Source organism: Tachypleus tridentatus, chromosome 12 (assembly GCF_004210375.1).
Source record: "Tachypleus tridentatus isolate NWPU-2018 chromosome 12, ASM421037v1, whole genome shotgun sequence".
NCBI lineage: Eukaryota > Metazoa > Arthropoda > Merostomata > Xiphosura > Limulidae > Tachypleus > Tachypleus tridentatus.
In genome coordinates, this window is record NC_134836.1 from 48,484,521 (window position 1) to 48,508,280 (window position 23,760).

The 23,760-nt window shown below is 33.9% G+C and overlaps 1 protein-coding gene across 3 annotated transcripts; it reads right to left on the minus strand.

Annotated features, from left to right (window-relative positions):
• Positions 1-109: 109 nt before the first annotated feature.
• On the minus strand, positions 110-22,744 carry LOC143233221 (uncharacterized). Of its 3 annotated transcripts, none has more exons than XM_076469200.1 (4): positions 22,188-22,744; positions 7,043-7,158; positions 5,117-5,273; positions 110-1,953 (listed from the first exon to the last, which is right to left on the minus strand). In XM_076469200.1, exons 1-4 carry the CDS (start codon positions 22,270-22,272, stop codon positions 1,949-1,951), a joined length of 363 nt encoding a protein of 120 aa, XP_076325315.1. In that variant the 5' UTR covers positions 22,273-22,744; the 3' UTR covers positions 110-1,948. The 3 variants fall into 3 exon arrangements, with proteins under 3 accessions (XP_076325315.1, XP_076325314.1, XP_076325316.1); XM_076469199.1 differs by having other exon boundaries at positions 110-1,956; positions 22,188-22,743; XM_076469201.1 differs by lacking the exon at positions 22,188-22,744 and adding an exon at positions 11,730-11,867 and having other exon boundaries at positions 110-1,956.
• Positions 22,745-23,760: the final 1,016 nt, after the last annotated feature.

Genomic DNA, 23,760 nt, shown 5'->3' on the forward strand with positions numbered 1-23,760 from the left:
GAATTAATATCTCCATTTCTTATTTTTGATAAAGTACAGCTGTTTGAGAAACAGAAACGAGCCGAAAATTCTGATGTTGATGGATATTTCTAAAAAAAAAACAAGAAAATAGGCTCAACTTGAAATTTTATTCATTTAGAAACATGGTGTACAATTGACAATGACATCCAAATATCAAAACCATTAGGTTAAATATGAAAAAGACTTTTACAGTTATTCACTCAGACGATAAAGTTTACATTCGTATAAATTCAAAATCACTTAAAATCGTCGCCTTGAAAACAAAAACAATAAATCCCCAAACCACAATAAATTGAATGCGAAAAATATTAAAATTGCATTGTGATTTCCAACGGCATAACTGTATATTCTTGTCTACATGCAAATTAAAAAGCGAATATGTCATTGTTTAATATCAATTATTCTAATGAAGTGCAATATCTACGAACTTTGCTTGAAGCTGACGTTTCTACTTTAGTGATTGAGAAACTAATCCTTTCTTCAATATTTCTGTGTATTCTATGTTCAAAAAGTCACTCTTCTGAAAAGTAAATTTTTTGTTACTAACCCTAATTTCTGTCAAACACAAGCGACAGTGCAAAACTTATAAGAAATACATTTCAAAAAAGTAGATACATTTATATAATTTTGTTTCATGGAAATGAAATTTAACTTATGTTTGTAAGTAACTTCAGACGTATAAATTTATTAGTAGTAAATATTGTTGAAATGACAAAGAGCTTCAAAATCGATTTTAAAAAAAAAAAAGCTTTTAGGGTTAGTTTATGTAAAAATACGGACGCTTCCAAAATTAGTATTGAAGAATTATAAGAAATCTGACGTGCAAACATATATGTCTTATTTCAATATTTAGCATAATAAATACCACTAGAGAAAAAATATCGCCTAATAAACATGCAAAAATGGTTAATAGGAAAAGAATAAAACACTGTAATAGCAATGGCTCTTCAACACAAAATATCCATCACACAAGCTAGTGCTGAAATAAGTATTTTCACACAAAATCAGGACATTCAGGACACAATTACTTTGTATGGCTTCAACGAATTGGAACTATTCTGACCAAACTACGTTCTTTCTAATCAGTGATCCTTCATTGAAATATATTTTCAGTTTGATCATTTGTTTCTGTAGACATTAAGTTGTTTCTTCAGACCTGACAAGATTGATTTTATTGTTTTTAATACAGTAATTAACGAATATTGAATTCCACATATCACACACTGTCCGCTTTCTTGTATTAATTGAATACCTAAAACTCACTGATCGTCAGTAACTTACCAGAACAAGTAGTAATCGACATTATACACCATTATACACCTTAAAACGATTCCACATAAACGTTACTCGACACACCAAGTCTGAAATTTCATTTTCAAAAAGGAAAGAAAAAACCAAAGTGTAGTTTTTGTATAAAAAGATATTTGTTAAAGTGTTGTTTTTCATAACTTAAAAGAAGTCAGACACTAACGGTAAGAAATGTTTTCAAATTCAAATAACTCAAACGTAAATATAAAGCACTATAATAAAAGCAACAACTTTGTTACGAAAGCATACTTTGTTTAAATGTTTCAAAGCGCTATATAGACATACATCATAAATTATATTATTTAAGTTTTCACGATGCTTACAGTATCATTTGGAGAAAGCACTTCTATTGAAGGAAAAAATTACTTAGTCTGTTAATACAGGCATTGTGCGAAATGAATCTGGTACAATGAGAAGAAGGTAGAAAAGAGTGGACGTAATTTTAGTGTGTTTTGTGTTACATGTTGCCATCACTAATTACTGTCCATATTCCCAAATACGCCACTCTTTTATAGCCCTTTCTCTCTACCTGTACATAGAACAAAATCTTCCAGTCTCGTAAAGTTTGCGGCTTAGATCACAGGAAATAAGTAGTATAGGCAACGGTTAACTTCATCGATTATTCTGCTGAAACAAAAAGAAAACAAAATTAGAATGACTGTTTTAATAGCATTTCAGATATATAATTAACCTTCTTCAAAGTTTCAGTGGTTAAAATAACAAGATTTTAGCACAAATTTTCAAAGTATTAACTGAGATATATATACCAAACAAATTAATATATCATAATATGCCTTTCTATCTTGAGTTGTTGTTTAGAATTGAACACAAAGCTACACAACGGACTCTCTGTGCTCTGCTCGCCATTGTAAGTCCGAAGACATGCTGCTGTGCCACTTGTCGAGGCACGAATAATGGTAACATGTCTAAATCTCGAACTTTAAATAAATATTTGGAGAAAGTCTTGTTGCATTTTTTAAATTTTTAAAACCATTATTTATAAATATTGTACTTGTAAGTTACCTATAAAGTTAAATTAAATAGAAATATTCTGGTGAATACAACTTCTCGTGCCTATCTAAACAATATAGACAGATTACACAAACATATAATTGCATCAAAATTTTTATAAATACATGTTGTCTGCAGATTCCTGTTTTTCCCCCATATTCCTCTAAATTAACCCACTGCGGCTGGAAAACAAAGATGTGTATTCGTATCAAACAAGTTAAGAGGAATATGAAAAAGTAGATTGCAATTAACTTGGTTTTAATAACAGTTTTTAAGCCTATTAGTTTTCCAAAATTTCTTCGACTCTCTGCGACTAAACAGTAACTTTTAAATATATATAAATATATCATTTAATACAGGGGATAGGATATATTAATGCAACTCTAGCGTCATTATTACCTGGTGTTTTACAAAATCCTGAGATTCAAATCTGTTGCGTTGTATATCTTTAAAATAAAACACGCAAAATCTAACTTTTTTCTTATATAGTCGTTATACTGAATAAATGGATTTGTTTCTGTATTCAAAATATTTCAAAAATTCTTTAGCTTAATATAAAAATATGTTTCAGTGATGATTTTTCTAGCTTTATGATCGAACTACAGTCTAGTGATCAAAGCTTAACTTCGCGAATTTAAGAGAACAAACCATAAAATTCACTTCAAACAACTTTACTAACGTCGTATATTTTAACGATGGTTATTTAGAAGCATTAAATAATCGTTTTAAAAACACTTCATGACTGAAGTTTCACACGAGCGCGTGTTCACTAAACCTATTCTAAGTCCGGTAGAAACAGGAGGCCGCTCGATTCTCGTCCACCCTAGGTCCATCATGGTCAGGTGGTTAAGGCGCTCGACTCATAATGCGAAGGTTGGAGGCTCAAATCTCCGTCACACCAAACATGCTCGCTCTTTCAACTGTGGGGGCGTTATAATGTTACCGTCAATCTCATTATTCGTTGGTAAAATAGTGTGTGTGTTTTTTTCTTATGGCAAAGCCACATCGAGCTATCTGCTTAGCCCACCGAGGGGAATCGAACCCCTGATTTTAGCGTTGTGAATCCGGAGACTTACCGCTGTACTAGCGGGGGGCGGTAAAATAGTAGCCCAAGAGTTGGTGGTAGGTAGTGATAAGTAGCTCCCCTTCCCCTAGTCTTACACTGCTAAATTAGGAACGATTATCGCAGATAGTCCTCGTGCAGCTTTGCGTAAAAAACAAACAAACTACTGGAAGCAGCATTAATGGTGTGTTTAATATTCATAAACATTCACAACAATCTAGAAACTAAACTACATTACAATTACTATACCATCATAAGAATTTGTTTTTGTTCTTGAAACCATGGTAACATTAAAAACAAATTATTGCTTAGTAAGTACATTTAGTTGAAATAAAAACAGGTCTCCAGCGAGCGTTACGTATTACTTCATCACAATAATTTTAATAGTTCACCTAGAATTACAAGAAAACATTGCTTGGGAGAAACAGGAGACGGCTTGCTTCTCAACCCCCCCTCCCCGGCCCGTCATGGCCAGGTGGTTAAAGCAATCGACTCGAAATCTAAAGGTCGCGGGTTCGAATCCCCATCACACAAAACATCCTCGCCCTTTGAGCTGTGGGGGCGCTATGATGTCACGGTCAATCCCACTATATGTTGGTAGCCCAAGAGTTGGCGGTGGGTGATGATGACAAACTGGCTGCCTTCCCTCTAGTCTTACACTGCTAAATTAGAGACGACTAGTGCAGATAACCCTCATGTAGTTTTACATGAAGTTCAAAAACAAAGTAATGTTATAATGCATGTAAGTAGACTAGATATTTTTCTCATCGGGTCCACAATTCTAATAGATAAATGCAAGTGTCCTTAAGAAAGTTTAACGTGTTAAATGTGTATGATTTAGTGACAGTGGCATCACAAATTCTGTTAACCATATCATAGCGCGGAAGTGAGGTCTAACTCAGAAACTAGCGTAGCTAGTTTAACTTTTCGGTTTAAATACGAATGATAACTATTTAGAATGCACTAGTTCATCAGTTCGATTCCTTGCTGTTATCGGTATTTTTGGCCGTATTTCCAATAGTATCTCCCAAGGTTTTATCAGCTCTAAATGCTTAGGTTAGTTCTAAATCACTATACAAATCACCACTGCAAAACATTTTTCATAAAAATATACAGCAAAAAAAGGAAAAATAATAAAAATGATTATATGTATTTTCTGAACATGTAAATAGCAAACAAAATATTAAATTTTGTTCCTTTAACCATACATATTAAATGGTATTTCGTATGATACAATTATCTCGCTATTATTCGCTGAATTTTACTATCATAGAACACAAAACGTTCAGTTTTTTCGCTTAATGACACTTTGTTATTGATATTCGAGTGTTATTCAGATGAATTAACCGTCCAAATGAAAAAAACGAATAAGCCGACAGAATAAAAAGAAAATACAAAGTATACGATAAGTGTCTTCCAATGACTTGAAAATGCTAAATAATATTTGGAATACTGTTGTTTGAAGTTAAGCACAAAGCCAAACAATGGGTTATCTCTGCTCTGCCCACCACGAGTATCGAAACCTGGCTTTTATTCTAGCGGTGTAAGTCTGTATATACGGTTGCGCCATTAGGAGAGGGTACATTTGGAAAGAAAATCTTAACCTTACCTCCAATACAAAAAATAAGGGTAATTAAACAGAAAGTTTCCCTTGGTATTCATGAAAAACACAACTTATTTATAGTGGGTTTAACAACTGAGTTTTTCTATCACCTTTTTCGTCCATGTTGGCCACTTTATTCGAATCATTCTGGGATTTCAGGTCTTTCCGAACTTTATGACCTCTAAATGAGGCCTGTATCTTGGTTGCCGCTTTACTAAGTTGAGGATCATCGGGATCAAAGGAATCTTCTTTATGTCCGTTCACTTTCTGTAGAAATAAATAAGAAAAAGACAAATGTTTTGGTTTTGTTTTCTAAAACGAATATTCATGCCTCACCGCAGATAAAAATATGATAAATGAAACAAGCGTTTCATTCTAACTTCAATTAGTTATGACGATATTAGCAAAAGCGAAATAACTGAACTGAAATATCATATATTTTGCCATACCTAGCCGCAAACTGTAGATAGAACGGAATTTATAAATGGTTTCGTGGACTTTAGTTCATAAACGTAGTGTTAGATAAAAGATGGCACCTCTATTTTCTCATGAATGTTGGAGTAATTTTTATGTATTGAATTAAACTTCTCATGCGAATATATTCTCAAAAAATTCTACGTGTTACTAATATAAGAATCATTCTCTAGATCCAGGTAAACCTCACTTATCCAGCAAGGAGTGAAGTGCATAGAGTGGTTAGAAATATAGCAGAGTAGGCTGCTGATGCTGCTGACTGGTTGACCTCTCTCTATGGTCAGTAATCCTAAAGTATGGATGACTATGCCTTAGCCTAGAAATGTTTATTTTGTCACTTAGCCCACGTATCACACAACATGACTTTTAAGTTTAAAATAGCAATGAAAATTACAGGCAAGTTTTTGCATATCACACAGTTGCAGTGATAAGTCAACAAACATAAACACATAAGAAAAATAGAAAGGAGATAACAGATAAAATGTTTTAGTTTTCAAATATATTTTTCTGCTGTACGTTTCAATCCAAAGGCTTATATTTTTAGTTCATGAACACATTATAAAAAGTTTCTAAACATTATAATATTTTTCAGTATTTTCCTTTAACTGTGATTCCTTAGTAGATGTCCCAAGGTAAGTCAGTGGTAGCTTTATGGGTTCACAGCGATAAAATCGGGGGTTCGGTTCTTCGAAGTGGACAGATCACAGATGACCTATTGTATATCTTTACTATAAAAGGCGTCGGTAAAACCGGCAGAGTTCGACGTTCCGACACACAAGCTTGTGTTTTTTATCAACGTGTCTGTCTTTAGCTAACCCTCCCTAAACATATTCTTCTTTTAAATACAAAATGAACTAGCTTCTGCCTAGCTAATTCTTAAAATATAAAAAAGGTTAGAACATATATATAAGAACTAAATAGTCGTATGTTGCATTATTACCAAAGTAATTTCTCTTAATAAGTTTTAATCATCTCAGTGAATCAGGAGCAAGTTGTTTATTTGTTGTTAAAAAACAAAGATATACAAGGGTCTATCTGAACGGTACCCACCATGGACATCGAAACCCGGTTTTAGTATTATATGACTTTAGGCTTACTACTGAGACACTGCAGGGACATCACGGGAAGACTTTGTTATTTTTATTAATGTAGCTCGAAAAATATTGTAAAAAGAAAAGTTATTTAATTTAGTTAAATTAATTGCACTTTTTGTTAGTTTTTCAGAAACGACCCGACATGGCCAGGTGGCTTAAAGCGTAATCCGAAGGTTGCGGGTTCGAATCCCGGTCGCACCAAACGTTCCCGCCCTTTTACCCGTGGGGCGTTATAATGTTACGGTCAATCCCACTATTCGTTGGTAAAAGAGTAGCCCAAGGGTTGGCGGTGGGTGGTGATGACTAGCTGCCTTCCCTCTAGTCTTACACTGCTAAATTAGGGACGGCTAGCGCAGATAGCCATCGCGTAGCTTTGCGCGAAATTCAAAAAACAAAAAAAACAAACAAGTTTTTCAGAATATCTCCCAAAGCATTGCTGTTGAAAGTGTAGTGATATCCTTGTCTTACTTGTGAAGAATCGTCGTTTTTCATCTTGTGTACTTCTTTCCGAGCTTTAAACCCACGGAAAGATGCTTGAATCTTCGTGGCTGCCTTTTCTTCTTCAGGAGTTGAAACTTTATCAGCTAAAGAAAATATTTGAAGATATTATATGGAGATTTAGACATCACGTACCTTGCTTTAGGCTAAACTTATCTCACACGGAAAGCTAAAACATGATGACATTGTAGAGATACATATCTCCTATAAACTTTTAATACGTTTCGTTTACAAAATCTTAAAGGACTTCCTAATTATATTGCGCGGAAACTTAAGTCTTTCGGAAATCTTTAACAGACCAACGTAATCACTAGTGTTTCAAAAACTTGAATAAAAACAACTTTTAGTTAAGTAAATCTTAAAAAAAAACAGTATCACAATAGATCTATATAATTATATAAAACTTATAGACTCGTACGTCAGAAGTAATTTATCCTAATATATCTGAGTTGAGTGTTAATACTGCACATCAGACAGGGCTGTAGACATTAAACAGTAAAATAGCGTCACTTCACAGACACTTGTATTGGCTGGCATTTAAAGTCACACTCATGACTTATGATTCAACTCCTTGACATTCCACTCTCGCCACTTGCCACATTAAAATACTTCGAATAGATAAACATTAAAAATCATCAAACTTTGTTTATTTCTAATAATACTAAAGTAAAAATGATTTTTTTTTCAAAACACTGCAAAACATTTCTGGGTGTTTTAAAATATTACTATTCATGCGATGTCTTTTTTAATTTATTTTTTGTAAAAATCTGCTATTTTGTGCGAAATATTAATATATACTGTCTGATAAAAAGTAAAATATAATATTTGACAATGAATTATATAGATGCTGAGCATAAGGTAATAGTGTTTGAGAACATTCTATACTACTACATGAAAACTTAGGACAAGTATAAAACCTACATTTACTTAATTTGACATTCTGACACTCCTTCTTTGGTAATATTTTATTAAAGTGCCAGAAATAATTAGAACAAAGAAAAACTAATAATAAATCTAATCTTATCACTGTTTCCCGGGTCGTAATTATTTTGCGATGCATATAAATAGTTTAACATCAAATTCTGCACTATTAATTTACGAATAATGCGATTAAAGCCATTACCAGTCTTATTATGGTGTAATAACATACTTATTACCAACTAACAAAAAATACTTTTCCAATTAAAGTCATTTTATAAACATATTTTAAAAAATTGCGTTCATAATATTTGGTATTATTATTATTTAAATGTTTTACAGAGATATGCTAATCTCTTGAACTACAAGCGCATTTCTGGTGCACAACAGTAGATATTAAACGTCCTATTTACTGTTGTAATTGAACTATGTTATTATTATATATATGTATAGGATTTGTTAAGTGTTGTTGGATTTCTTAGTGTAACTGTAATTTGAAAAAGCCGTGTTTACATAATTGTAATTAGAAAAGTCACATTTACATAATTACTTTCAGCTTTCAGATTGTTTATAATAAACAGAAATTTCATAATGTAAACATCATATTATTTAAAAAAACTACGAATGATAATGACAATAGTTCAAATATTGAAATAAAGTATTTCATCCAATTTCAAATAAGTGACAATATGTTAATGTTGTATATTCTTAACGTAAGATATTTATAATATTTTGAACCTGTTGGCGATGTGAAATCGTATTTATTCCAGTCCCCCCCCCGCTGGGATAGTAGGAAGTCTACGGATTTACATCGCTAAAATCAAGGGTTTGATTCCCCTCGGTGGACTCATCAGATAGCCCGATGTGGCATCGCTGTAAAAAAAATACACAAACCTGTATAGTTCAGTTGCTTACGTACACTAAGGAAAGTTATAAGTCCCCCATTGTGGATAATTGTAAAGTGACCTTAGTGATATCACGCTCGAAGCCTAAAAATAAATCATAGAAACAACATGCTATTAGCTAACTTTTCATAATCCGTCAAATTAGAATTACTTTCCGTTAAGCAGAAGTCCATGACTTGTGAAAAGTTAAACATTAAAATATCATCATAATGGAACTTGCTTTGTTGTGTTTTTGTTTCAAACACACTCGTTTAGATAATACAAAAGGGGGGAAAACGACGGTACATACAAAGTTACACACGGTCATACAGCCGTGACATTCACTAACCGCTTCATAAATTTAAGAATAGCACAGTAGCATGTTTGGATTAGTAAATAAGAGTCTAGAGTACAAATATTGATCCAATTTAGCAATTTTGGGTTACTCCGTAAACCATAAAAACATATCTGAAATAACGTTCCTTTTGTAGGTTACATGTTTTCTTAAAGAGTTACTGTGTGTGATTTTTGTCATTCGCCGTCACAAGTGCAGTCTTAATAGGATTATAACTGAAATAAAAAAATTATTTGTTTAACAATTTATTTATACTTACTGTACAACTATCTGTTGAAACTCAATGTATCTAAATGTGTTTTATTGTTTTTATCTTACTTATAGATAACTATCAAAATGAAACAATCTGGTATACATTAAAACAGCTTCTTGGTACCACCCTGTTAGTCTGCATTTATTACCAACAAAACTACATATGTGTTAGATTTGAGCTTATAAACGCCGAAAACTATCGTAACAGTACAGATGTCACATCAACTATTGTGATCGTATTGGTCACATCAGCTTACGGGGACAAAAACTGCCTTAAATGTATACGTATATTAACTTAGAGAGGTAAAATATATCTTAACTACATAGATACCGTCAGCTTACAAGAATAAAATATATTTTAACTACATAGGTCACATCACCTTATAAGAGTAAAATATATCTTAACTACATAGGTCACATCAGCTCACAGGAGTAAAATATATCTTAACTACATAGATCCCGTCAGCTTACAAGAAAAATATATTTTAACTACATAGGTCACAACAGCTCACAGGAGTAAAATATATCTTAACTATATAGATCCCGTCAGCTTACAAGAAAAATATATTTTAACTACATAGGTCACATCACCTCACAGGAGTAAAATATATCTTAACTACATAGATCCCGACAGCTTACAAGAATAAAATCTATCTTATCTACATAGATCACATCACCTTTGTGGATTTATAAAATCTTCCACTTACTACAGAACCGTTTGACTAAGATAACTTCATGAAACATATAAATCGGGTATAATTCAACACTTTCTGCGGGGTAATTATGTGACAAAGTACGAGTGATAGGGTCAAGTCAGTGAGGTCTTGGTCTCCTACTGTCCAGAATGTATAACTACCCCTGATATATACGTATAATCTGTTTATCTGGCACTCACATAATGAATCATTTTTATTTTTGATACCATCGTTCCTAATGATAGTTTGAAAGTGTACTTGAAAGCTGTTTTCGTTTTCAATACGTGGTTGTTTATATTTCGGGATGGTGGGGAACCTTCAGTGAACAAAGCTTGCTGAACGAATGACGGGTGTCCCTTTTTTGTGCGATTCCTCTCGGTGGATTCAGCAGATAGCCCGGTATAGCTTTTCTATAAGAAAAGACACAGTTTTTTGTGTGTGCTTTTTTTTTTACGTGTCGGTTAAAGCCGGTAAATAAGTAAATACCGATTTAGGGAAAAACTTACTTTCAAAGACCCTCTCCCGACGGGTCAACAATAAACCTAAGGGCTTACTTAGGTCAGCTTACAAGAAAATAGGTACGCGAGAAATGGACTCACCACAGATAACCCATTGTGCTGTAGGCTTAACAACAAACAATACTTTTAATGACATTCTCTAAATTTACTATTTTAAGTTTCAAAAATTGTCAAATGAATTCGGAGTTTTTTATTCAACAGTAAATATGGCCTGGCATGGCCAGATGGTTAAGGCGTTTGACTCACATTCTGAGGGTCGCGGGTTCGAATCCCCATCACACCAAACATGCTCGCCCTTCTAGCCGTGAAGGCGTTTTAATGTGACAGTAAATCCCAGTATTATTTGGTGAAAGAGTAGCCTACGCGTTAAGGGTGAGTGGTGGTGACTAGTTGCCTTCCCTCTAGTCTTACACTGCTAAATTTCTGACGGCTAGCCCAGATGGCCCTGGTGTAGCTTTGCGCGAAATCCTAAAACAAATCAACAGTAAACTTAATTCTGACTATTTAAATACTCTTTAAATTTCCACATATAAATTTTATTTCTAAAAGCTACAAGTATTTGTTTGTTTGCTTTTTACTTCGCGCAAAGCTACACGAAGGCTATCTGCGCTAGCCGTCCCTAATTTAGCAATGAAAGACTAGAAAGACTAATCATCACCACCCACAGCCAACTCTTGAGATACTTTTTTACCAACGAATAGGAGGATTGACTGTCACATTATAACGGCCCACGGCTGAAAGGGGCGAGCCTGTTTAGTGTGACAGGGTGCCACAAGTGTGTCATTCGTATATATTTTGTAATATAGCAGTTTAAACTGTTACTGTCGCATTGCATGCAATCTACAGATGCACAAAAAATTATAAAATTAGTTTAACTCCAAAGTATACTTCAACAATAAACAACACAAGTTTCAACGTCTCATTTGAACGTTTAGAGACACTTGTATAACGTAATAACTAAGAAATATAACGAAAATTTAATTGATAAGAATTACCTTACTTAACAGTTTGTTTTAGTATTCAATTAGAACTCACACATTTCCTGTGTAGAACGGCGTCTTAAATTTGTCAGTTGTCTAAAAAAAGAACCCGGTCAAACTTTCTATGATGAAAATACTGTTCTCTTTTATTCGAATTTCTCTGCCTCCTTACAGGACAACGTCTGTACCAACAAAATGGTGCCTGTTTGTGGTTATATACTAGCTAACGATGGTCAGCTTGCGAAACGCTTTTTGTCCTATAATCATATCTCTTACTGAGCTTCAAGAAACAAGTACAGCTTCGCAAATAGACACGTTTCAAGATCCAACCACTAGATAATACGAATAAACAGATTAAAATGATAGCAACCCTGGGGCTGTCTTCTTATTGCCAAAATGTTATTTATGCTGCGTTAAGACGCGGTTGATGTAGAAAGCTAATTCATCGACTAAAGCACGAGAGTAAACGAGCTAAAATAATTGACCACGTAAGTGACAGATATTCGCCTTTAAAAAATATAATAATGTTTTCAAGTGAACTAAGCGATTCTTCCCTGTTTATGTAGCACCTTTATAAGCAATTATGTTTTGAAATAATAAACTTTAGACCTATCCACAGCTGTTGTAGTGTCTTTAAGATTAAGGGTTGCTAGAAACAGTTTACTTCAACATCAGGTAAAATATGAAATAAACTAATAAGTAACAGTAATTTTGTACAGATCATAAATTTATTAATGCCCACAAACAAACATTTACTTACAAAATCCTACACTTTAATTTTGTTTGTTTGTTGTCGTTTGTTATTAAGCACAAAACTATACAATGAACTGACTATCTGTGCTCTGCCCACCATGGGTATCGGAACGAGGTTTCTAGGGTTGTAAGACCGCAGACATACCAGTGTACCACTGAAATGAGGGGCGTACTTTAGTCTCCTATCTGCCTGTTAAAAATATACATATATGTTAGAATAACTATTTCTGTTGAACTCACAAATGCATAAGAGTCACTCATAATTTCAAGAAACCATCTGTCTATTGGTACCAAAAATAGCTGTTAATCGAATCTTTAGATGAATAAGAAATGATGTCTTTAGTATGAAATGAAATAGGTGTGTAAGATATTGATAATGGTTAATATGCCGGGATGTGAAGCGAGAGATCCAAGGTTCAGATCTGGGATATGATGATGAAAATGCTCTGCTCTTTCAGCTACATATAAAGATAACAGTTAATTCCGCTATCCAATTAAGCGTGTCCATGTAGCGGCGGGCGCTGCTGACTAGTTACCCTCTATATGGTCAGTGATTCAAAATTATGGAGTTCATTGCTTATACATTAGGATCACTGACCTTTCCTTTTAACTCGTGTTTTGAATAAGGCGTCTTTCAAATAAAGTTGAAAACGGTAAGTACCTAAATTAAGATTGTGCCAGCTTTTTGTTATTAGAAATGAATTTACCCGAGCAATAATTAAGAAACGATACCAAACTGTATTTATATGTATGTCCTTCCTAATAACTAAGTGTAAATTTCATTCTTTATGTAATGTAAAATCCTTATAAAGTTCATAAACTTCAAATGTTAATTCTAATGATTCTTATAGATTTAGAATATATGAACTGGCCATGGATGAACAAATGTTACGTTTCCTTAATCATTTCTCTACCATGTGAGGGGGGGGGGGGTGCGTTGGCCAGGGATTAGCTAGTCAAACTGCGAGTTCAAAGGTATATGGCTCTTATCCCGTTACCGCAAATCTAGCTTCGCAATTTGGAACAGAGAGATTATTATAAAAGTAACCGTTCGATTAAAGTAGCCCAAGAAATGAACTTTTGTCTATCAGTTCAAAAACAGGAGTGGCTCGTGCATATAGGTAACCCTTGTGTAGTTTTGAATGAATATGTTAAGCTAATAGATGCGTTTAAACACGGTATATCATGATAACCTAAATTCAGTATTATATCTTTATATTTCCTGCAGCTACACGGCAATAGAATTACATTTGACGAGTCCACTACTTATCAATCATTTTAGAAATAGTAATTCGTCACGTAACTGAAGAAATGTCCAATAAATATCTCTAGAAAATCAATCCAGCTTTAAGACATTGTCTATTGATCATTGGAGTAAGATTAATTACACTCACTAACGTAAAACAAAAAACAGCAAAAAATGGAGGTATTAAAATGACTTTTCCAAAATCTAAGCAAATTAATATTTGTAAAGAAAAGCTATTGTATGTAAGATATTAACAAGAACATAGTCATACATTTAAGCAAATCTTTAACGTGAAATTCTTAATCATTGTTTATAGTTTACAGTCGTTCATAATTTTGAGAACCTTAATCGCCGTCTACCTAAACCAATAATACATGTTAATCGAATATTCAGTTGAAAAATGGAACTTAGTAATTTTGCATCTTTACGCAAATTGTTAATGACAGATAACACATTAAACCCAACATCTATTATCATACATCTTAAAAAGAACTAAATACAACAACTGTGTAATTCAAGGGTTTGCCCAATGAAATTATCTTTATATTTTTACCTTCTTTGTTTGTTTTGAATTTCGCGCAAAGCTACTGGAGAGTTATCTGCGCTAGCCGTTCCTAATTTAGCAGTGTAAAACTAGAAGGAAGGCAGCAAGTCGCCACCACCCACCGCCAACACTTGGGCTAATCTTTTACCAACAAATAGAAGGCTTGACCGTCACATTTTTCTAGAACGCCCTCACGGGTGAAAGGGCAAGCATGTTTGGTGCGACTGGGATTCGAACTTGCGACCCCCAGATTAGGAATCGAACGCCTTAACCCACCTGGCTATGCCGGGCCTCCGATTTAGTACAACTCTAGTACAGTTCTTTTTCTTAGTTGTTTTATTTTTGGGAGGGAAGCAAACGACACTTTATGAAAGTTTAACCAGTAACATTAAGCTACCTATTTTGTGAGTTTCTATTTCTGAATTAATTTTAATAAACAGAAATCGATAAAATTTATTTTTGTTAGTTTCAAAGTCTTTGTACAAAGCTACAAAAAACACTGACTGCAGATAGCCGTCCTAGTTTTTCTGAGTGATAGACCAGATTGGTCCATTTTGATTGAAGTGTGTGTTTTTTTTCCTTCTCAACAAAAATACGGAAATTTTATATGATAGAAAAACATTCTTAACTTTCACTGAGCTTTTTTATTTGGTACATTGATAGTGTCGTACAAGCCAAATCTGGTCTAAATATAAGCCACATGTGCAAAAATATTTATCAAAAATTGTTTAATTTTGACCGGAAGTTTTGCGCACTTCGTAAAGAATCGCGTGAATTGTTGGTTTAATCTTTTTACCACAGCTACAACTATGAGTAAAAGTGGACAGTTTTATTTATTTTTTTTTGTCATTTGGATTAAATACGTCTGATTTACAGCAGTAAAACTACAAGGTAAAAACATGTAATGTGTAAAGACGCAAGTATTGGTTCGGCCAAACAAACTAAGTTAGCAGTTTTTAGCTTAAGTTTTCAGAAAGTCATACGGTGAATGGTTATAATTAATTATTCATTACCAACCTTTGAGTACAAATTTGTTAAATCTTATAAAATGCTCTCAATTAAAGATCGTTTAGCATCAAATAATATTAGTTTAAACCATTAGCGTAAGTAACGATGCTTGATTCGGCTGACTCGCGTGCATTCAGGTGATGACAAGAAACTGTTAATCTAGTTTCCATGGCGTTACTACAAAGGAAATTATTATTTTGTTTTATCCACAATCAGGCCCCAAGTTGAACAAAAAACAGAGCGTGGCTAGCTAATGAACGAATATTAAACAATGAATTCTCGTCACTGCTACAAATGTAGCTTCCAGTTTTGCTTCCAAATTTCATTTCATTCCTTTAATTCGAACTATTGATCCTTTTCCGGCAACATCTGTTTTTCACACCTAAGGTGTTTTTGATAAAATTTAGCACTAACCCGCTGATTATACAACGAATACGCCAACTGATATATATCAGTATCACTTATCTCAAAATTGACCATGATGGAGTCCTATATTATAAATATAATTACAATTATAATGCCAGAAGTAGTCAAACTCATTGGGTCTGGTGGTTAGGGCTGTCGACACGTAATCTATACTTCAAGTTATGTTAAATACAGTTTCATATCAGTTGTAATTAATATACCATGATACATGTGTTACAGTTACAGAAAGTCAACATCACAGTTGGATCATTTTGTGATCTCTGGAGGCATAATTAATACGATACAAACGTGCTCCAACAAGTTTTATTCTTTTACGTCACGTAATCATTATAATTCTTGCCACTGTGTCTTCGAGTTAACTGCTTATAACTGACTTAACAATTAAAGTATACTATTAAAAGCCGGTTGCTTTTGACCAGATGGTTTCAATTTTTATACTAGTTTATCGAATAATAGAACATTTGTGTTCCTATGTATTTGCGTGTTATAATTTAAATTTTAGCTCACGAGTTCTGCATGATACTGCACGTTGCACTTGTAAATATTTGCTGACGGTGTATGTCCATATAAATTTATATATATATATAGAGAGAGAGAGAGCATTTGGGTTAAAGATGAAATGACAACATTTGGTTTTTGGACAACGTCTCATAATTCAACGCATTTAATAAACTCGTGTAGTTCATTTCATTTATTGATTAGTATGTCTGTTCAAGAGAGGTCGCTGTTGTTGCTTATATTAGTCTAGGTGCTGTTGCCATGACAATTGGCCAGTAAGATTGCTAAAAAAAATGGGATCGATATAACAAAAGCAAGTACATGTTAAGTCTAGTTTCAACAGGCTCTCCCCTCTTTGTAACACAGTATAACGAATGTTGTAATCTAGTGTTATATAATGTTACATTATTTGACAGGAATTAGTCTGCATACTTCCATAAATTACAACGTACATGTTTGTGATTTGTGTGTTTTTGGGGTTGTTTTTGATAAGATTTAGCACTAACCCGCTGATTATTCAACGAATACGCCAACTGAAAAATATATATATATCAATATCAGTTATATAAAATTAACCACGATGGAGTCCTATACCTCCTATACTATTATTCGAATGACTTTTCCATTCCAAAGTACCATTCAATATTATTTCAACAGTGTGAGAGCTTTTGTGATTATACACGGATATAATTTAATTAATGTGTTGATTATCTTCATATTAACATCATCAATATCATAAAATGTTTCGTATCGTTTTTAGATTTGATGCTATTGCGTATATTAATTGTCAATATGCGATTAAATCAGGACTATGAAAAAACAATGAACTTATCATAAGTAAAAATGTTATACGAGAATCAATCAAAATTCATTCCCATTAGCAGTTCTCATTGTCATCATTACGTCATAACAGGTAATGTCAGTGACCATAGCAACCAAACACGTTGAAGATATTCCAGCTATTAGAAAAAAATCAGGCGCCGATGTCAAACTAGTCAGCAACTATGAAGAATCAGTTAAAGGTTAGAAGCTGAATACTTGAATTCACAACTTCTCAACTCTTAACTGTCTTTCGACGTCCTCAGCCAATTTTATTTAGATATAACTTTAAGATAGAAACGTAAATTTCGACATAGTTCTTGAGCCGTATCTTCCTCCATTTGTTTTTGAAAGTTATTCAAGTATAAACCAGTTGAGATGAGACAATTACAGCTATCTGAAGTTGGTCATTTAGTTCCGGTATACTGAACACATTTTGTTATTTTGATTTTAAAGTTAGTTACTTATATACCATGGATAATGTTGACTAACTTACGATCTCTGAGTTTTCCACAAGGTAGTTTCGGGTAATTGAGAATTTACTTTTTAATTATTATAGTTTCATATTTATCCCTTAGATATTAGCAGCCCAATAGCTGGCTTTTGACTATCTGCCATTATTCTAGTCTATCACTTCAAAATAAGGGAGTATTATGTGAAGATAGCCTCTCGTATAGTTGTGCGAGAAGATTTGCAAAATGACAAAATCCAAAGATTCTATTTATTTGTTGTTGTTGTTCTTTTGTTCATCTAAATTGCTCATGGGTTTTCAGTAATAGTTCTATGTCAAGTACGTTTGTTTTAACACATTCTACTAAATATATTGAAATCACGTGTCTGAGATCCATTGAGATCCTGAATTACCTCAAAAATTGCTGAATTAAAGCATGATTTCACATTGTTTCATTCCCATAAATTATTATATTTATTGTAGCAATCTTTACCAGAATCTAAAAATCATATCATTTCAGCACATTTATATCTGAAGCATGTTTAACAGAGCTATGACTAAATCACACTGATAGAAAACAAATGTATTCCACATAGCACTTTTCGTAAATGATGTCGTATACGTTTTAGTTTAACAAGTAAGGAATATAATAAAAACAACGCAATGAGCTACATAGAATAAAACGTATATATACGTGTCTATTAGTCAAACTAAAATCACATTTGCAGGTACAAACACGTAAAACGGAGTTATAAAACCTTTGTTCTCGTTCCATTACATATATCATGGAAAGCACGCAACGAGTAGTTGTTGAGCTTATGACATGATACCCTTATGACGGAGCCTATTGCAATAGACACTACACTGGAGGACTGTTGTCAAAATACACGACCATCAGTTGGAGCATAGCCTGATGTGGCTACATAAACTGTAAAGACGTGGTGGAGGTTCAAAATCATTTTAATACGATATACTCAGCTCTGTACTATTTATTGTTGGCTCTCTTATAGAGAAATTAGCATGTGGTGTTTGGTGACTCCTTGTTGTAGTTAATATAATTTACATATAGGAAGATAAAACGTTTGCAAACTGGGTGATTACTGGTAGTTTATGACTCTGGTATGATATTATTGACCTGTGAATCGATGCTATGAAACATCGAAATGAAAAATATATTCACAGGTTTTCTTTATACTCTTATAACTATGGCACAACGTCTTAAAACTCCTCACTTAACTTTTCTTTATAAAAATAAATAAACATGCTAAATTATGATAAACCTAAAAAAATTCTAGTTCTCTAACCAACATAATTATATTTCCACTTATTAAATTATGTTTTCCTTCTTTTGTTTTCTTTTTCATGGCCCAAGTGGGTTAAGGTGTTCAACTCGTAATCTGAGGGTCGCGGGTTCGAATCCCCGTCGCACCAAGCATTCTCGCCCTTTCAGCTGTGGTGGCGTTATTACGTGACGGTCAATCCCACTAATCGTTGGCTAAAGAGTAGCCCAGAGTTGGCGGTAGGTAGTGATGACTAACTGCTTTCCCTCTAGTCTTAATCTTCTAAATTAGGGACAGCTAGCGCAGATAGCCCTTGAGTAGCTTTGCGCGAAATTCAATACAAACAAACAAACTTTTCTTTTTCTGTTTAATTCAAAATATAGCTTTGCACTTGTAATGAGTACAAATGATTTAAGCAGCATTTACTAAATACGTGTAAAAGAATTTCTTTATTATCACAAAATATTGTGAAAACTACCTACGTTTGATTTATAAGCGTTTAAAATGATTTGTGATTACGGCATAACATGAAATTGTAAGTATATAATCCATATTGAAACAAGCTCAGCAAAGAGAGAGAGAACCTTTTAATTTCTTTATACGTTGTCTAAAATCCACAGGTAATTACATTTTTTGCTATAAAAATTAGTGCCTGTCTTGCAAGTACATAGAAAATGTCGTTATGTTAAAGAGAAAATGGCTATCTGTTGATCTCCTTAGCTGTATGTATCATTTTGTTAGACGTATCAAGGTACTGAAAGCAAGTTTGGTTCGGTTTGAATTTTGCGCAAAGGTACACGAGGGCTATCTGTGCTAGCCGCCAACTCTTGGGCTATTCTTTTACCAACGAATAGTGGGATTGACCGTCACATTATAACGCCCCCACGGTTGACGAGGATTCAAACCCTGAAAGAAAGTTTGTTTTGTTTTTGAATTTCGCACAAAGCTACTCAAGGGCTATCTGTGCTAGCCGTCCATAATTTTGAGTGTAAGACTAGAGGGAAGGCAGCTAGTCATCACCACCAACCGCCAACTCTTGGGCTACTTTTTTTACCAACGAATAGTGGGATTGACCGTCACATTATAACGTCCCCACGGCTGAAAGGGCGAGCATATTTGGTGCGACCAGGATTCGAACCCGCGACCCTCAGATTACGAGTTAAACGCCTTAATCCACCTGACCTTGCCGGGCCTGAGAGAGAGGTTAGCTGACAATTTTAACTAAATATAATACGTCGTTTATAGATGTTTGAAAGAAAGAAACCGTGGTTTTCAACGAGAGTTGTATTATACTTTAATTGATTATACATATTCTCTGTTACATACAAAACCACATGAAACGATATGGAGGTTATAATGATCAACCTTTCCATCACAAAGAGCATAATTTATCTTTAATATTTAAAAAAAAAACAATTAGCTTTGTACGTGATATGCTTTTATTGACAAACACTTTTTAAAACATATTCTGATAATTTTATTTTAAGACATGTAGAATAATTCGTACTTTATTGTTACATAATTTTTCCTTGGATCTAATCACTAGAATATGGTCATATTGTGAAATAAATGTGATTTTATTGTTGTAAAATATAAAATGGAGGTATTTTTTATATTATGACTCAGATAAAATAGTTATACTATTTTCACATATTTCAACTTCTGAAACAGGTTAAGTTTATATATGTTGATACAAATCGGTCATACTTATGTTTTGTACTACAACATTCTGTTGTTTAAAACTCTTTCGTTTCAAATCTGTTATTTTAAACGAGTGTTAATGCGCCTCACTATAATTATGTTAGACTGTTGTTATCACTTGCTTAAACCGCGGGTTTGTGTTTAAAACAAACGTTTGTCGTCGCCGCTCTTGTTTCATTAATCGAGGCCAAGCGTGTTAAGAAGTTGAACTCGTAATCCGAGGGTCGTGGGTTCCAATCCCTGTCGCACCAAACATGGCCGCCCTTTCAGCCGTGGGGGCGTTATAATGTAACGATCAATCCTACTATTCGTTGTTAAAAGAGTATCCATGGATCGTTATAATGGTCGGTCAATCCCACTATTCGTTGATAAAAGAGTAGCCCAAGAGTTGGCGGTGGGTGGTGACGACTAGCTGCCTTCCCTCTAGTCTTACACTACTAAATTAGGTACGGTTAGCGCAGATAGCCCTCGAGTAGCTTTGCGCGAAATTCAAAACAAACAAACATTAATCGAACGTTGTAGTTTCTTTTATTTTTATTCCTAAGATAACGCATTTAATTCTATTCATAACTGGAAACAATATGTTAAATATTTTAGTTTCGGCAACTACTTTTTTTACATTATATTTTGTAAAAATCCGTATGAAAACACCCCATCAGTAGCACAGCAGTATGTCTGCGGACTCACTCCGCTAAAAAACTAGGTTTCGATACCCGTAATGGGTAAAGCACAGACAGTCCATTATGTAGCTTTGTGATTAATTCAAAGTGTTAAAAAGACAACATCAAAATGTACGTTTAACGGTTTTTAGCCCTGTTTTTATATCTGGTTGGAAGCTACGATATTAACGAGAGACGAATAGGTGTTTATTTAACGTAAAGCCAAACGAGGTTGAACCATTATTTAATCAATATGGTTAATGACCATTTTTAATACATCACTAACGTATTATATCCCAAGATGCAATACTTCGATTCCTTGCTATACATGGCGTGTAGACTTATTCTCATATGCTGTGATTTGAATAATTAAAACATTCTTTCTTAACAATCGATACAAATAATGCTAGTGTATAAAATATATATATATTGAGTGTATTTGTATGTGCAAAAGAGGTTTCCGTCATTAAAAAACTGTAAAGAATAACATATGTGAAAACGACTCTGTTAAAGCCGGTCATCATATCCAGTTAGATACCTAAAACGGGTTTTCCTTAGCAGATCGAACTGTCAGAAGATGATACCTGTCTATTAAGTACACATGTACCAGTGAAAGAATTGTCCCTCTTGTTGGCTAGAAAATAACAGTTAATTTATGTTTAACACGTTTGTATGTAGAAGCAAGGTTACATCATGTAACAAAATAGGAAGTAGCTAGTTTACACTTAATAAAAGCAGTCTCCTTCTGAGCGACTGAAAAAGAAAATATCCAACATACGCACTTGTTACAAAAATAAGAGGAATTATAAATATATAAGTATGCAATAAAACGGTTAACAAAAAATGTTCAAAAAATAAAAATGTGCTGGCTCTGTCTTTTATCAACAAGGATGAAACTCTTCACTGTCTTCAGTTGTATTATCATCTTTTTCCACCATACTTAACTTCTTAACTGTTAAAGACTAACGTGAGAGAGCAAATATACATTAACCAAATGGTATGCATTGAGGTCTTTTCTTGATATGCTGACGTGACAGATGATCACGTTTTTTTTGAAAAAACGAATGTCAATTTTAGGCTTAAAATTATTAGGTGAATTTTAAATGAGGTCATCCGACATATACATACCTTGTTTATCTTCTCCTTGAATCTGGCCGTCTTGGGTCTTCTGCTGGTTCTCTACTTGTACATCTTTACTAACATTACATCCCATACTAATGGCTCTTTACGCTCTGTGTATTAATAACAATGATCAAATATCCTCTATTATTCTATGGTTAACCATGTGTTTTATTTGCGAGAGTCACTCCCGGACACTGATCTGTTACGCAGACGGCCTTTCTGTCTCGCTTATGATGTTGTAGCGGTCGTTCTTTGTGTAAGCTTTCTTTCGTCCAAGTCAGTCCGTTACTCAACATAAAATAGGGTTACACTTACGCCAGGGTTGATACAAAGCAACCAGCGGACTAGTAGTATCAGACAGAAGCTCACTTTTGTCTTTATAACTTCTTGATAGTGAATGTTATAGGTTCGCTTCAAATGAACACCCGGAGATGCAGTTGGTTCAGCCACATACTCATATAGCTTCCTATTGTATCCACTTGAGTGTGTGAGCCGCACAGCTCTACACAGGAGCAACTGTAGTACACACCCAAGAGCCACAGGCCTTGTTCGCGTGATGTCTGAGTCTCCTTTCTTCCTCACAAGGGTTTTTTTTTTTTCACATTCCAGGCTCCTGTTTAATACTATATGTGAGCTGAATGAATCTTTATATATATTTTCATTCCTTTCTCGTATCCATAAAAAATACATGTCCATATTTATGGTGTATAAAACAGAGATTTTAGGTATCAAAAAACCAGTCGCTAATTATTAACTATATTTCAACTACTTTGGTAAATATCACGACACTTTTAGATTTTTTAATTCATCATTACATTTCAAATAACAAATTCGTCATAAGACAAATCTTGCCTTTTATTTTTTCGTGTTCAAAAATTTTGTTAGTTTAAAAAAAAAGAAATTCAAGTTTGGTATTATTCAAAAATACCCTTGGCAGCAAGAACTGGAAAAACTGGCCCTCGTGAAGAGATTTACTGATAAGATTTTCATGGTCAAAAATGAAGGTCATAAGAAGTATATATACATATGCAGTGACATGCTTCAAACTCAAAACATAGTGCAGCCTCAGAAATTAATAAAAGTAATAAATTATGCAAAATGACTGAGGAGTACTAATATATCAGGAAACAAATATATCATAAAAATCAAGGTTTATACTAGACATGTAGACGGAATACTAACATATCATAAATATAAATTATGGAAATTCCTGAGGACATACATCAATTTTGTAATACTGGAAACAAATGTGGAGAATATTAGTAGGCTTGTTTGTTTTTTTGTTTTTGAATTTCGCACAAAGCTACACGAGGGCTATCTGCGCTAGCCGTCCATAATTTAGCAGTGTGAGACTAGAGGGAAGGCAGCTAGTCACTACCACCCACCGCCAACTCTCGGGCTACTCTATTACCAACGGATAGTGGGATTGACTGTCACATTATAACGCCCCCACGGCTGAAAGGGCGAGCATATTTGGCGCAACGGGGATGCGAACCTGCGACCCTCAGATTACGATTAGTAAGCTTAGATAAGGTACAAGTTTATTCTCTCGTGTGGCAATGAGTGAAATGCCATTTAA